Source organism: Saccopteryx leptura, chromosome X (genome assembly GCF_036850995.1).
Source record: "Saccopteryx leptura isolate mSacLep1 chromosome X, mSacLep1_pri_phased_curated, whole genome shotgun sequence".
Taxonomy (NCBI): Eukaryota; Metazoa; Chordata; class Mammalia; order Chiroptera; family Emballonuridae; genus Saccopteryx; species Saccopteryx leptura.
Window position 1 is genome coordinate 55,600,199 of NC_089516.1, and position 13,782 is coordinate 55,613,980.

The 13,782-nt window shown below is 39.1% G+C and overlaps 1 protein-coding gene across 2 annotated transcripts in view; it reads right to left on the reverse strand.

Moving 5' to 3' along the window:
- Positions 1–13,782, reverse strand: part of MTM1 (myotubularin 1) — a 183,889-nt gene that overhangs the window by 77,023 nt on the left and 93,084 nt on the right. For both annotated transcript variants that reach the window (XM_066357634.1, XM_066357633.1), the window contains exon 6: positions 9,096–9,197. In XM_066357634.1, coding sequence (XP_066213731.1) covers positions 9,096–9,197 — 102 coding nt within the window. The remainder of the gene's footprint in view (positions 1–9,095; positions 9,198–13,782) is intronic.

The following is a 13,782-nucleotide window of genomic DNA, read 5'->3' on the forward strand; positions in this document are numbered from 1 at the left end:
GAGAGACCCCCACAGTGACCCAACCGGGATCCACCCAGCAAGCCCACTAGGGGGCGATGCTTTGCCTATTTGGGGCCCTTACTCCATTGCAACCAGAGCCATATAAAGGAAAATTCAGCAATATCAGTAATTCTACTTCTAAGAATTTATCCTACAATACAAATAAAACCATACAAAATCATGTATATGCAAGGTTATCCACTGCTGTAGTTTATAGAATAGCAAAAGATTGGAAATAATCTTAATATCCATTAATAGAGGATTGAATCAATAAAGTAGGGGACAGTCAACAGAGTACTGTACAGTCATAAATAGAGTAAGAAGCCCACTCATTACACACTATCTACTGATGAGTTAGAAAATATATGTAAATGCCAAGCTGCCTATATAGGTCTAAACTATCACTGGGTGGATAGTAATAGGCTGAACACACCAACTGTGTGTGAGGAGAGGAATGGGGTGGCTGAAGGGTGCTAGGAGGGAGGGAGATAATTTTACTGTATACCTGTCTTAGTTTGAGTTTCTATAACAAGATACCACAGATTGGGTGGCTTGAAACAACAAACCTTTATTTCTCACAGTTCTGGAGGCTGGAAATCCAAGATCAGAATGCCAGTATGGCAGTGTTCTGACAAGGGCCCACTTCCCAGTATACAGAGGGCAGCCTTCTTGCTGTACCACACACAGTGGAGGCAGTGAGCTCTTCCATAAGTGCACTTCCTCTTTTTACAGGGACACTAATTCCATCATGAGGGTCCACTCCACAATTTAATCTAAAACTAATTACCTCCAAAAGTCCCACTTCCAAATACCATAATGCACACACCATAATCCACTTTCTTAATTTTATGTAATTATTTTTACAAGTAAGCACAAGTGGAATAGATCAAGAGAAGACACAAGGTAGAAGTGGTACAGTGCTTAAATAATGCTACAGGGTTTTGATGTGGTTCACCAAAGCTAGGCAAATATAAATAATCAGTAAAAGCTATGAAAACCAAAGGCAGCAGTTACTAACTCCTGCATATACAGATGAGCGCTGCTCTCAAAGATGCTGCTGTTTCAAAGATACTGCTTCCAGCCTCTGCATACAGTATAAAACACAGTGCTGTCAGTGATGGAAGGTTGCTGGTCTCTACAGAACAGGCTTTGCAACCTGGTTGCTTTTCTCAAAAACAGAGCCAGAAAGAAGAGTCTTCTCTCCTGTGCCAATTTCCACTGCCCATAAGAAGGTTAAATTTGCCAAAACAAACAAACAAACAAAACACCAACAAACTTTGCAACTATATGACTGCTAAACAGCTCGTAGATTAAGAAGTAGGAAATATTGTGACACTAAAGAGCTTAATTTAGAATGGTACAAAAAGTAGAAAGTGCAGAAACACAAATTCACTGAGCCATGTTACCCTGGAAACAACAGGCCTGTATAGGGTCCAAAGTAGAAAGAAAAAGATGAAAAACAATTTCTGAAGAGTTCTGTTTATTACATATTATGGCTGTCCATGTTTCATATTTTTAGTTAAGATGCTTTCTGGATTTAATACTTGAAATTTAATACTTTCAACTAATCCATCATCAAGGTACAACCAATGATTTGTTAATAAAAACCCTTACCTTTATTTGTATAGTACCTTTCATTTCAAGGGCTTAAAGCATCTCACAAGTGATCACAATTACTTTATTAATACTCTTGGGAAAAAGTGTGTTGGGGTAATCATCCTTTATTCTTTGCACCTGCTGGGAAAATGGTGTGCTAATAACAGAACTGACATTTATTGAACACTTACTGCGAGCCAGGCACTGTTGTACACACTTTCCATTTAATCCTCACAAAATCCCTATAGGGTTGACAGTGTTATTATCCCAATTACAGATGAGAACACTGAAGCACATAAATACTATGTGACTTTCAAAGTCACCAAGCAGGTAAGTGACTGAGCCAGATTCAGACACAGGCTGCTGTGTCTGCAGACAGGCCGTCTCACAGGGCCCCCTAATCAGTGGCTGCTGAGAACCTGGCATCTGGGTCTCAGTCTCCATTTCTTCTAGCCCTACAAGAATTCTGAGTCTATGTCCAATGAGTCCAGTCACAAACTCAAGCCCTTCAACTTAGACAAAATTCAAGAAAATCTATGCATGTCTATTGTTGTAATAATTGACTAAAGAGACTTTATTAATGCTTAAATTAACCTAAAGCACATTTTATTATATACATTCTACCATTATCTAAAACTGTTTTTCAAAATTTCTAGAACATGATTAACAAAGAGCCACATACTTTATACCATGACCCAGACATATATACACACATAGGTGACAGAAACGTTTCAAAAATCTACATTTATCCATATTACATGTTATGCTTTGAATGTTTTCTATTCCATTTAAAAAATGCTGGTTGCAATCTAGTAAATTGACTTTATGATTCAATAATAGGTTGGGATTCATAGTTAAAAATTTTTTTCATCCAAAATTTATGTTACCACTGACTATCCCATCTGAGTAAAAAAATGAGCAAACAATAACGGAAGAACTTTGGCATTGAACATAATCACCCCAACAATCAAACTCTTTATTTTTCTGTAGCACTATCAGGCTCTGCTCCTACAGACTCAACTTCTGTTCCCACCATTAAACAAAAAATGCCACTGTATCAGAAGCATTGCCACATTTCTTATAATAAAAATGTATCATTTACACAGAACTAGTATTGAGTTACAATGCATCTTGAAAAGCAAAGCAAAAATAAAACAACCAATTCTTTAGCTGTAATAGAAAATGTTATTTAAACAATTTTGTATTATGGATGGATATAATACAAAAAAAATCAAGTTAATGGTTTGAGGTCAACTCTGTGTGGCTAGACTGCTCACATTTAATTCAGAGTTCAAATTCCAACATGAACACACTGAGTGGTAAAAATACTAATGGGGAAGGAGGTGAGAGAGAGCCAAAGGAGTGGTCTGAAAGAAAAAAGTCCACTTATATACTATTCAGCCCACAGCTGGATTCGGAACACACCTCTCTTGGCCTGCAAACAATATTGCATGGATATAACAGCAAGTTTACTTCTGACTTCAAATGGCCAATAAAAGACATTATAATAATCTGCAGTAACTTGAACAGTTTCATTAATGTTAACAAAGTGATATTTTTTCAAGCAGGGCCTTTTTGTATTGTTCAATGCAATCATGCTTAGATTACGCTTCCAGGAAATCCCTTTTTGGCACACTCTAGCATTCCCTACTGCGGCAGTTTGGAAACTTTTATTCCCCTCCTGTCTCAGAGATATAACTGTCCCTTCTTTCCAAAACCACCCTACAAACTGGGTTTAATCCTATCCCCCTCTGCATTCCCCAGGATCCTGCTCAAGAAAGGATCCCTTCTTTCTCTTGCCTTGAAAAGACATATGTCTCTTCACCTCTCTCAGACTCTAAGGAAAATGCTTCTTTCCTCAACCTGGCTGCTACCACTCCTTTTTTTTTTTAGCATTGCCTACTCTCCCTTTAAATCCCTAAAAATCTGGCTTCTGTCCCCTCCACTCAAATCATTTTCCTGGATTCAAAAAAGTTCAACAAATGTATGCCAGGCACTGTATTTGGGGATACAAAGGAAAGGTCTCAACCACAAGCAGTTCAGTTAAGGTCCCCAGAAAGCTTGTAAACATCAAATCTAAAGGACTCTTCTGATCCTCCCCTCTCCAGCATAGCACACCCATGATTATCTTCTTAAACTTCTCTCTGCCTTTGGCCTTCTGCAGTTTATAGGTAGTGAAGGGGACTGGGGAAGGAGCCCCCAAAGTGAAAGAGAATGGTTAGAGACATGAGAGAAGAATCTGCAGCATGTGGCCTAGATCAGTGGTCCCCAACCTTTTTTTGGGCCATGGACCGGTTTAATGTCAGAAAATATTTTCACGGACTGGCCTTTAGGATGGGACGGATAAATGTATCATGTGATCGAGACAAGCGTCAAGAGTGAGTCTTAGACGGATGTAACAGAGGGAATCTGGTCATTTTTTTAAAAATAAAACATCGTTCAGACTTAAATATAAATAAAATGGAAATAATGTAAGTTATTTATTCTTTCTCTGCAGACTGGTACCAAATGGCCCATGGACCGGTACCGGTCCGCGGCCCGGGGGTTGGGGATCACTGGTCTAGATAAAAGCAAATAGCTCACTTTCAGATGGAAAATGAAATGAGAAGCAACACTGATCATGTGCATCTAGATGTGTTCTTCAGCCTAGATGTGTCCTTCAGATCACCAGGGTCCTAGTTCAGCACTATGGACTTCTTGCCTGCCCTCTGACTCCCCTTCCTGGCTTCAGGAGCTCTCTTCTCCTATCCATTCTTCAGTCCATCATTTATTTAAAAACCTTCAGTGGTTTCTGCTACTTCCCAAAGTACAAACTCTTTATCATACCAAGGATCTCCATTGGGTGACCCCAGATCTCTTTCTCTTCCTCACACTCCAACCAAATATCACTGGCTACTCTCATAAACACTTTGTAATACTTCCAGCTTCCTCTCTGCTATGTCAAGGGCCAGGGTCTTGCCTCTTTATCTGAAATTCCACTTTCTCCCATCATCCTAGCCAACTGGAAATGATAACCCTTCTTTAAGGCCCAACCCAAATGACTATCAATTCCATTCAGCCTTTTCCAATCTGGGTTGGATGCTCTGTCTTCTTTTCTCCTCCTTCTCCTTCTTTAAAGATTTTATTTACTGATTTTACAGAGAGAGGAGGGGGGAGCGAGAAGTATTAACTTGTAATTGCTTCACTTCAGTTGTTCATTGATTGTTTGTCATATGTGTCTTGGCCAGTCAAGCCCAGGGTTTTGAACTGGTGACCTCAGCATTCCCGGTCGACACTTTATCTACTGTGCCACCACAGGCCAGGTGGATATGCTGTCTTCTTCCTGAGACTTCCCAATGGACTTCCTCTGCATTTCTCTTATAGCAATGAATGTACAATGTCTAATGTTGGGGCCAAACGTGCTTGTCATATAACCTGTCAGATCCCTGAACGGGACTAGGTATCGTTCATCTGGTAGTACTCCTCATCTGCCATCAATACTGCCCAACAGCACCCAAAACAGTACTTTGAAATAAACTTGATTTATGAAACAGATGCACATGTTGACTTGAGTAGCAGGAACTGACATTTCAAAAGCCATGTCAGTAGCTGGCTTGTTTTTATCTGTATCTTGTGTTGTTTTGATGTCTAGTTTAGCTTTTTAAAAACTACTTTTAGTGGTTAAAAATTAGAGAGCTTAATTTTCCAAAACTTTATATGAACAATTCAGTTCACATTTTAAGCAGTGATTTCTAGCACAAATACAAAAAAGAAGGCAAAGTATCATAGACTGGAAAAAATCAAACCCTTTGTCCTTGGCCGGTTGGCTCAGCAGTAGAGTGTTGGCTGGCATGTGGAAGTCCTAGGTTCGATTCCTAGTCAGGACACACAGGAGAAGCAAACATCTGCTTCTCCACCCGTCTCCCCTTCTCTCTCTCTCTCTCTTTTCCTCCTCCTGCAGCCATGGCTCAAATGGTTTGAGTAATTTGGCCCCAGGTGCTGAGGAAGGTTCCATGGCCTCACCTCAGGCACTGAAATGGCTTGGTTCCAAGCAACGGAGCAGTGGCCCCAGATGGACAGAGTATACAGAGCAACACCACCTAGTGGGCTTGCTGGGTGGATCCCGGTTGGGGCGCATGCGCCAGTCTGTCCTTCTGCCTTCCTGCCTCCATGCCTCCATGTCTCTCATTAATAAATAAAAAAATAAATAAATAAATCAAACCCTCTGTGGACCCCTCCAATGACAGCAACCTGAAATGTTAGGCTCTGGTACTAGATCTACAACATCCAGAAATCCATCCCATTTGTTTTCCTATAATGATTCCCCCTTCATTTTTTACTAAACCCAAGATCAATAAAAAAGCAATCGTTATACAGCTCTCATGCATAAGTAATTTTGTTCAGGTTAGAGAGATTAAAAAAAAAAAGGTTGATCCCCACGTTGATAAGCTCACAGTTCAGCAAAAAGGACAGGCAATTACTACACAATTATTATATAAGGCAAACTAAGATAAGTGCTCTGACAGAAGTACCTGCCAAGTCTAACGCGTAAGAGGGGAAATGAACTCGCTTATGAGGAGAATGCATAAGATGTGGAAAAGGATGGAGGACTTAGCAAGGTGGTGGAAGATGGACTTAAAGAGACAACAGGACTGCAGATGAAGGGGACAATAAAGTCAAAGGCTCTAAGTCAAGGAAGTTCTATGTGTACCAGAGGGGCACAGGGTGGTCCTGTGGAGTTGAAGTATAGGGTATAAGCCATGGAAAGTCACTGAAATTTTTTATTTATTAATTTATTTTTGGCGGGGAGTGAAACACAGAGCGATATGATCAAAACCGGCAGCATTGTATAGGATAAATTGCAAGGAGAGGAAACTGAAAGAAGGGAAGCCAGTTGGGATGGATGGCTTAAATTAGAAAGCACAACTAGACATACGTAAAAAATATTTGAGAGTTACTAATAAGTAGAACCTATAGGGCAGGGGTCTCCAAACTTTTTACACAGGGGGCCAGTTCACTGTCCCTCAGACCATTGGAGGGCTGCCAAATACAGTGGTCCTCTCACTGACCACCAATGAAATAGGTGCCCCTTCCAGAAGTGCAGTGGGGGCTGGATAAATGGCCTCAGGGGGCCACATTGCGGCCCACGGGCCGTAGTTTGGGGATGCCTGCTATAGGGTTTGGAACTGATGTGTCTATGAAGCAAGGCAGAGGAAGAATAAGAAGGATGACTTCAAGTTATTGAACTTGAGCAACTGAGGATCATTCAAACTGAGGGACATGTAGTGTGAAGAGTAGGTCTGGTGAGCTGCAAAGAGGTTAGGGAGATGACAAGTTTGTGATCCTCATGAACTTCCAGAGGAAGATGCTTAAGAGATAGGCTTGTTAGATTCACTTAAGACCAATGTCAGGGCTACACTTAGAAATCACCAACACATCAATGACAGCTTATAATATGGGACTAAATGAAATCATCAAGGCAAAGAAAATAATATGAGAAGAAGGCTAATAGGGGACCAATGATGAGATGTTCTGTCTTTAAGGAAAAGACAGAACAGTGGGGGCTGGGAAAAAGTATTCAAGACAATCGAGAAATACAGAAAGCAAGACTTGCAAGAGGGTGGTCAAAGTGGTTGAATGCCTGGGCAAGAGCAAACAGAATTAAGACTAAAGTGAGGCCCTAGATTTGGCCAGTAAAAGGTCATGAGTTCCAAGAAGTTTACTTCCAATAAAGCTGGATACTGGAATGGGTTGGGAGAATTAATGAACTGGAAATAAGGATATGCTACATTTTCCAGAAGACTGAAATGAAAGTGAATGATGGGACAGCAGTTTAGGGGAAAACTGGTTCAATTCTTGACTTTTTTTTAGGGAAGTTAACCCTAAAAGAGGCAGAAGATGCCAGAGAAAGGAGGTGAATAATGAAGCAAGAGTTTATAGATAGATTGGGGCCTCAGCTCCTTCAAATTTATGTGAGCCACTCTTTACATTTCTGATTAATTTAGGGCCAGATATGTAAAACCCAAAGACAAGACATTTTCCCAAATTAAATTTTCATGGATTAGACTTAACATTCTCACTTTCATAAAAATTTCAAAGATGTGGTCCCATAAAACTTTTTACCCTAAGAGTTAAAAATATTTAATACTGAAATACATTTTAAATCACATATTTAATCAAAAACCGAGAAAAGGCTGAAAATATATTTAACTCTATGATATCACTGCATTTGTTTTAAGCATTACATTTGCACCTACAATCACATGATTCATGATGAGTCTACTTCATATCCTTCTGGAACCCTGCAGTCTTTGTATAATTATCCTTTTTAATCAACCACGCATTTCCTTTGACTGAAATAACTGCTAATGAAATTTGGAAAGACAGAAGCCTTTTTCTCACTAGAAAAAAATCTGACGCACTTATGGCAAATAAATTAATTAATTAAAAGACAGCCATAGGAAGAAGAGATACATTACAAAGCAGCTCTTTTGTTTAATGATGTTTTTCATCACCTTTAGTCTAGCACACAACATATTTATGCTATACTTAAAATAAAGGCATCCATAGATAGATAGATATATACATACATATAGATATAGATATATTTGTAAATAATTATTTCCTTGCTTACTCCATAGAAGGTGTTCGCTTCCAAGTTTGTTTAGAGTCAAACACAAGGAGAGGGGTAAGAAGATGTGAGCGAGGCATGGCGGAACAAAAAGGAAGGCAAGACCACTAGGACAGAATACAAAGATTGTTTTAAAAGCAAGATGTGTGGTAAACTTTATTTCAATCATGTGGTAAAACAAAGTTAGATTACTCAGTTTGGTGAATAGGAAGGAAAAGTTTTAGGTATACACATCCTGAATCTTGTTATAGATAAAATCATAGGTGATAAATAAACACACAGATAAGTTTGTCCTACCAAATATACACTAAATGCTATCAAATGACATTTAAAGTGGCATTCTTTTAAAAAAAAAATAAGCCTGCCTTATTCAGCAACTGCCTGCAATATAAGTAAAATATATCTGAATTTTAGAAGTGTGGTTGCTTAGATGGCATTTAGGCTCAGAGGACTGATTCTTATGTATAACTGGTGCCACAATAGCCTGATACAAATCACTTTTTAGCTCCTAAGTTGAGAACAACCTCTGGGGTGTCTTCACAGTGTGGCACTAAAGCTGCTATGGCCCACTTCACAACCTCACGCCTTTTACAGAGGACTAGCCAAGACCGAGAGCATGCTCAGCAGTAGGTGAGTACAAGCTGCTACAGGACAAGCTCTCCGGCTCACTCAGGGCTCCAACCTACCTCAAGGCCCACGCTGCAGTCACCTGGGGTGAGCCATCCCACACAGACTAGCATAGGAGAGGCCTACTCCCTCTGAAAATGGATCAATGATCTTTAAGAAACACCCTTGTATACACATCACACTAGAAAGTGCAGCACAGACAGTACACGAAAGAGGAGACACCCGAGAACCTTCCGACACTGAGGAGAACCCTGGAATTTACCAGACTATGGGCCAGGGGAAAGGCATATTTCGTGAGGATCTCAAATATATCTCTTCTGCTGTGGCCTTCTTGTTTCAGTGCGAACCTCAAGTTTCTCATGTCCTAGGGGGCAGGAAATTTGATAGATCAGTCTTCAAATAAAGTCACATTTGTTAGCTAGAAATCTATGCAACTAAGGGTGTAGAAGATTCACTTACCTGAAAGGGAAATTCATCTAGATTACTAAGAAAATTACTTTGTTTTGTATATTTTGAAATACCCAGTTTAAGAAGCTCTGAAAATACTCCCATTGTAGTCATGAATGTAAAAACAAAGCAACTAATGTTAAAGAGAAAACAGAACTAAAATTTATTCAATATAAAGACAAATAAAACCAGGTCTTACACATCATCTACTGTGTCTATCTAACTGGTTTCATGGTATTTTTAATTATAAAACTGTACTTCATTCATAGAACTTCTCAAAGGCATACCTGATACCAAATATAATCTCAAAATTATCAAACATGTTAATAAAATACAGCTCTTTTCTTCACCCCTCACACTTTTAAAGTCTTATTTTTAAAAATTTGGAAATGATTGGCATTTTAAGCTCTCATATAAGTAATATAATATGTTTTTACTATACAATTTTACTTTCACAGAGTTCTATATAACCACATGAAAGTACCCCATATTAGGAGGGGCTATGCTTCCAGGAACTAAAAATTAATGATCAAAACCATGGTTTAAGGGTAGCTGCTATTACGTATCTCCCTCTTTTCTTTTTTGGGGGGAAGAATAGATAGGGCCAGATAGACAAGAAGAGAGAGTGATGAAAAGCATCAATTCTTTGTTGTGGCTCCTTAGTTGTTCATTGATTGCTTTCTCATATGTGCCTTGAACGGGAGGCTCCAGCTGAACCAGTAACCCCTTACTTAAGCCAGTGACCTTGGGCTCAAGCCAGTGACCATGCAGTCATGTCTATAATCCCATGCTCAAGCTGGTGCCCCTGTGCTCAAGCTGGTCAGACCATGCTCAAGCCAGATGAGCCTGTGCTTTAGGCTGTGACCTCAGGACCTGCATCCCAGGCCAATGCTCTATCCACTGTGCCACCAACCTGGTCAGGCTACATATCTCTTTAATAAGCAGGAAAATCTTCCTTTAAATAAAGTCTAAACAAAATAAGTTCCCTTAAATATCATTTTGTATTATACATCAAAATAACATTCTATCTTATTTTCAAAGCTAGAGTTTATAGGTCATTTCTCAAATCAATCATGGCACTAATAATGTTATATATTGCGCTCCACACTTTCAGTCAGAAACAAGCACCATGCTGAATCCTGGGGATACAGTTACTCATGAGTGAGACAGATCCAGTTCCTGCCCTTTTGAATGTCACCATCTTAATGTTTGCAAAGTGCTTTTTAATTTATTACCTCAAGAGCACTCTTAAAGCTTCCTAAATCTTTTACATGAAGGACTAGCAAAGGTCTTGCTGTATATAACCCAAAATGCAAATGGCAGCAAAGAAAGTATAAAGAACCAGACTCTAAGACCTTTAATGAATGACCCGTGAATGATCATTCTGTATACAGATGGCATCTACTGGGCCTTGCCAGCTCCAGGATATTGTGCTTTCATTTTTAAAAGCATGTAATTGAATAAAATCCAAAAACTGATTCACAACATACTCCAACAAAACTGGAATATCGGTTGCTGACTCATGACGCCAAGCACTAGTCAAGCATAAGGGGAAAAAATCATTTCAATAAAATAACAGCTTTTAAAGAATAAGCTATGAGATAAAAGTTTAGCACAAGAAGTCCCAGGGCTCAAAGAACTGTGAGGAACTTTCTTCCTAATAGCATTGGGTCAGATGATAACTCTGCAGCATCATTCTCTTAACCACTCAGCAAGAAATTAGACCATTGCTAGGTAAATATTTATTCTATCAGTGATTCCAGCAACTACTTTTAATGTGCCAAAGCATAAGTGATTCAAGCAACTTCTTTTTGCCACCTGATGCAGATGTAATTAAAGGACAGATAGAACTACTATCTCATCTTTCCAACAAGAAAACTGAAGCGGAAAAGACAGACTCACAGACAGTACTTGCTTCAGTAGAGAAACAAAGCTGTATTATGGTTACTGAGTCTAGATGATGGCTGACCTACGAGAGGCAGAAGGATGAATCTTTATCCCACTTTAATCAACTTCAGGATTTACTGTGAGAATGGAACATGACATTGCTGTTTCCAAGGAGATAATTGAGTTAAAATGTTGTGCTACAAGATTGTTCTTGGCCATTGTCTTTTGAGTTCAATGATAATTCCAAGAAATATATATATTAACATTTGAGAATTATGTGTGGTGAGGTGTGCCATAGTTCTTAAAATAAAGTCAAAAGGTAAGAATGTGCATTCTCCTATTAGTTTTGGGTGATGTAAACACAAGTTTTTTCCTACTGAAAAAGGCATAAAGAGGATTTGTTAAACAAAAAACTCTAATAGAATAAAAATCAGTTCAAAATCATCAAAATAGCAATCCCATTTTCCCTTGAGTACTGTAATATATAACACTTTACTCCCATGGATCCTTTTATACAAACTGCAAAAACTTTTCTTAAAAGTAAATCCCCACATTTCTAGGCCTCAAAGGATAGACTATAGCTGGGTTCATAAATACCCATTTCCCCGAAAATAAGACATCCCCCGAAAATAAGACCTAGTGCAATTTTTTTTCAAGCTTAAAAATATAAGGCCTCCCCTGAATATAAGACCTAGCATGTCTTTAGAAGCAAAAATTAATATAAGACACTGTCTTATTTTTTGGGAGACAGCATAGATTGTTTTACTTGAAAATAGAATCATAAGAAATTCTTGATGGAATTCAGAGTTTGGCTGGTTATGCTGATTTTGTGATGACATTACTACAGGATATTAATAAACGCTGATTTTTTGTTCAACAATAAATGTGAATTCTTGTACATGGAAAAATAAGACATCCCCTGAATGTAAGACCCAGTGTGTCTTTAGGAACAAAAATTAATATCAGACACTGTCTTATTTTCAAGGAAACACGGTAAGGTATTAAGGTAGCATGGAGTAAAACAAGAACAAAAAAAGGCAAGGTGAGGAAAAATGAAAAAAAAATTGTTTGTTTCTGATATTTTTTTATTGATTTTAATTTACTGTGTTTACATAGATTCCAGTGTTGTCCCGAATGCATCCCCCCTCCCACCTATTCCCCTCAACATCTCCCTTGCCCCCTCGTAATGCCCTCCCCCAATCCCTTCAGCTTTATCCCATCCTATCATCCCCTTTCCCTCTGTTCTCCTTTCCTCTGATGCCTTTGATCCCTCCGCTGTCTCAATTCCGTTCCTCAGTTCACACTGTTCATTGGATTCCTCAAATGAGTGAAATCACATAATATTTTTCTTTTTCTGCCTGGCTTATTTCACTTAACATAATAGTTTCCAGGTCCATCCATGTTGTCGCAAAAGGTAAGACTTCCTTCTTTTTCATAGCCCCATAGTATTCCATTGTATATACAGTGTGTCCCTAAAGTCATGGTGCACTTTTGAACGGTCACAGGAAAGCAACAAAAGAGAACAGAAATGTGAGATCTGCACCAAATAAAAGGAAAACTCTCCCAGCTTTATACCTATTCAGTGCAGTTCAATGTGGGCACACACACAGATTTTTTAGGGCTCCTTAGGTAGCTATCCTGTACAGCCTCTACAGACTCGTCACTGACTGATGGCCTACCAGAACGGGGTTTCTCCACCAAACTGCTGGTTTCCTTCAACTGCTTATCCCACCGAGTAATGTTATTCCTATGTGCTAGTGCTTCATTATAAACCTGCCGATATTCATGTTGCACTTAGGTCACGGATTCAAATTTAGTGAGCCACAGAACACACTGAACTTTCCTCTGTACCGTCCACATCTCGACTGGCATGGCCGTGGGCTGCTCCACTGTATACACAGTGTTGCGTCATCATCTGCAAATGCGCACATGCTGTCACATCATCCTACAGAAACTGGGAGGATTTTCCTTTTATTTGGTGCAGATTTCACATTTCTATCATCTTTTGTTGCTTTCCTGTGACGGGTCAAAAGTGCACCATGACTTTATGGACACACTGTATGTACCACTGCTTTTTAATCCACTCGTCCACTGACAGACACTAGGGCTGTTTCCAGATCTTCTCTATTGTGAACAATGCTGCCATAAATATGAGGTACATTTCTCCTTTTGAAACACTGCTATGGTGTACTTGGGGCATATTCCTAAAAGTGGGATAGCTGGGTCAAAAAGCAGTTCGATTTTTATTTTTTTGAGGAATCTCCATACTGTTTTCCAGAGTACTATACTGCACCAGTTTGCATTCCCATCAACAGTGCAGGACAGTCCCCTATTCTCCACATCCTCGCCAGCACTTATTCTGTGTTGTTTTGTTAATGAGCGCCATTCTGACTGGTGTGAGGTGATATCTCATTGTGGTTTTAATTTGCATTTCTCTAATGATTAGTGATGTTGAACATTTTTTCATATGCCTATTGGCCATCTGTATGTCCTCTTTGGAGAAGTGTCTATTCATTTCTTTTGCCCATTTTTTTCTCTCATCTATTTTATTATTAATTAATTTTAATGGGGTGACATTGATAAATCAGGGTACATATGTTCAGAGAAAACATATC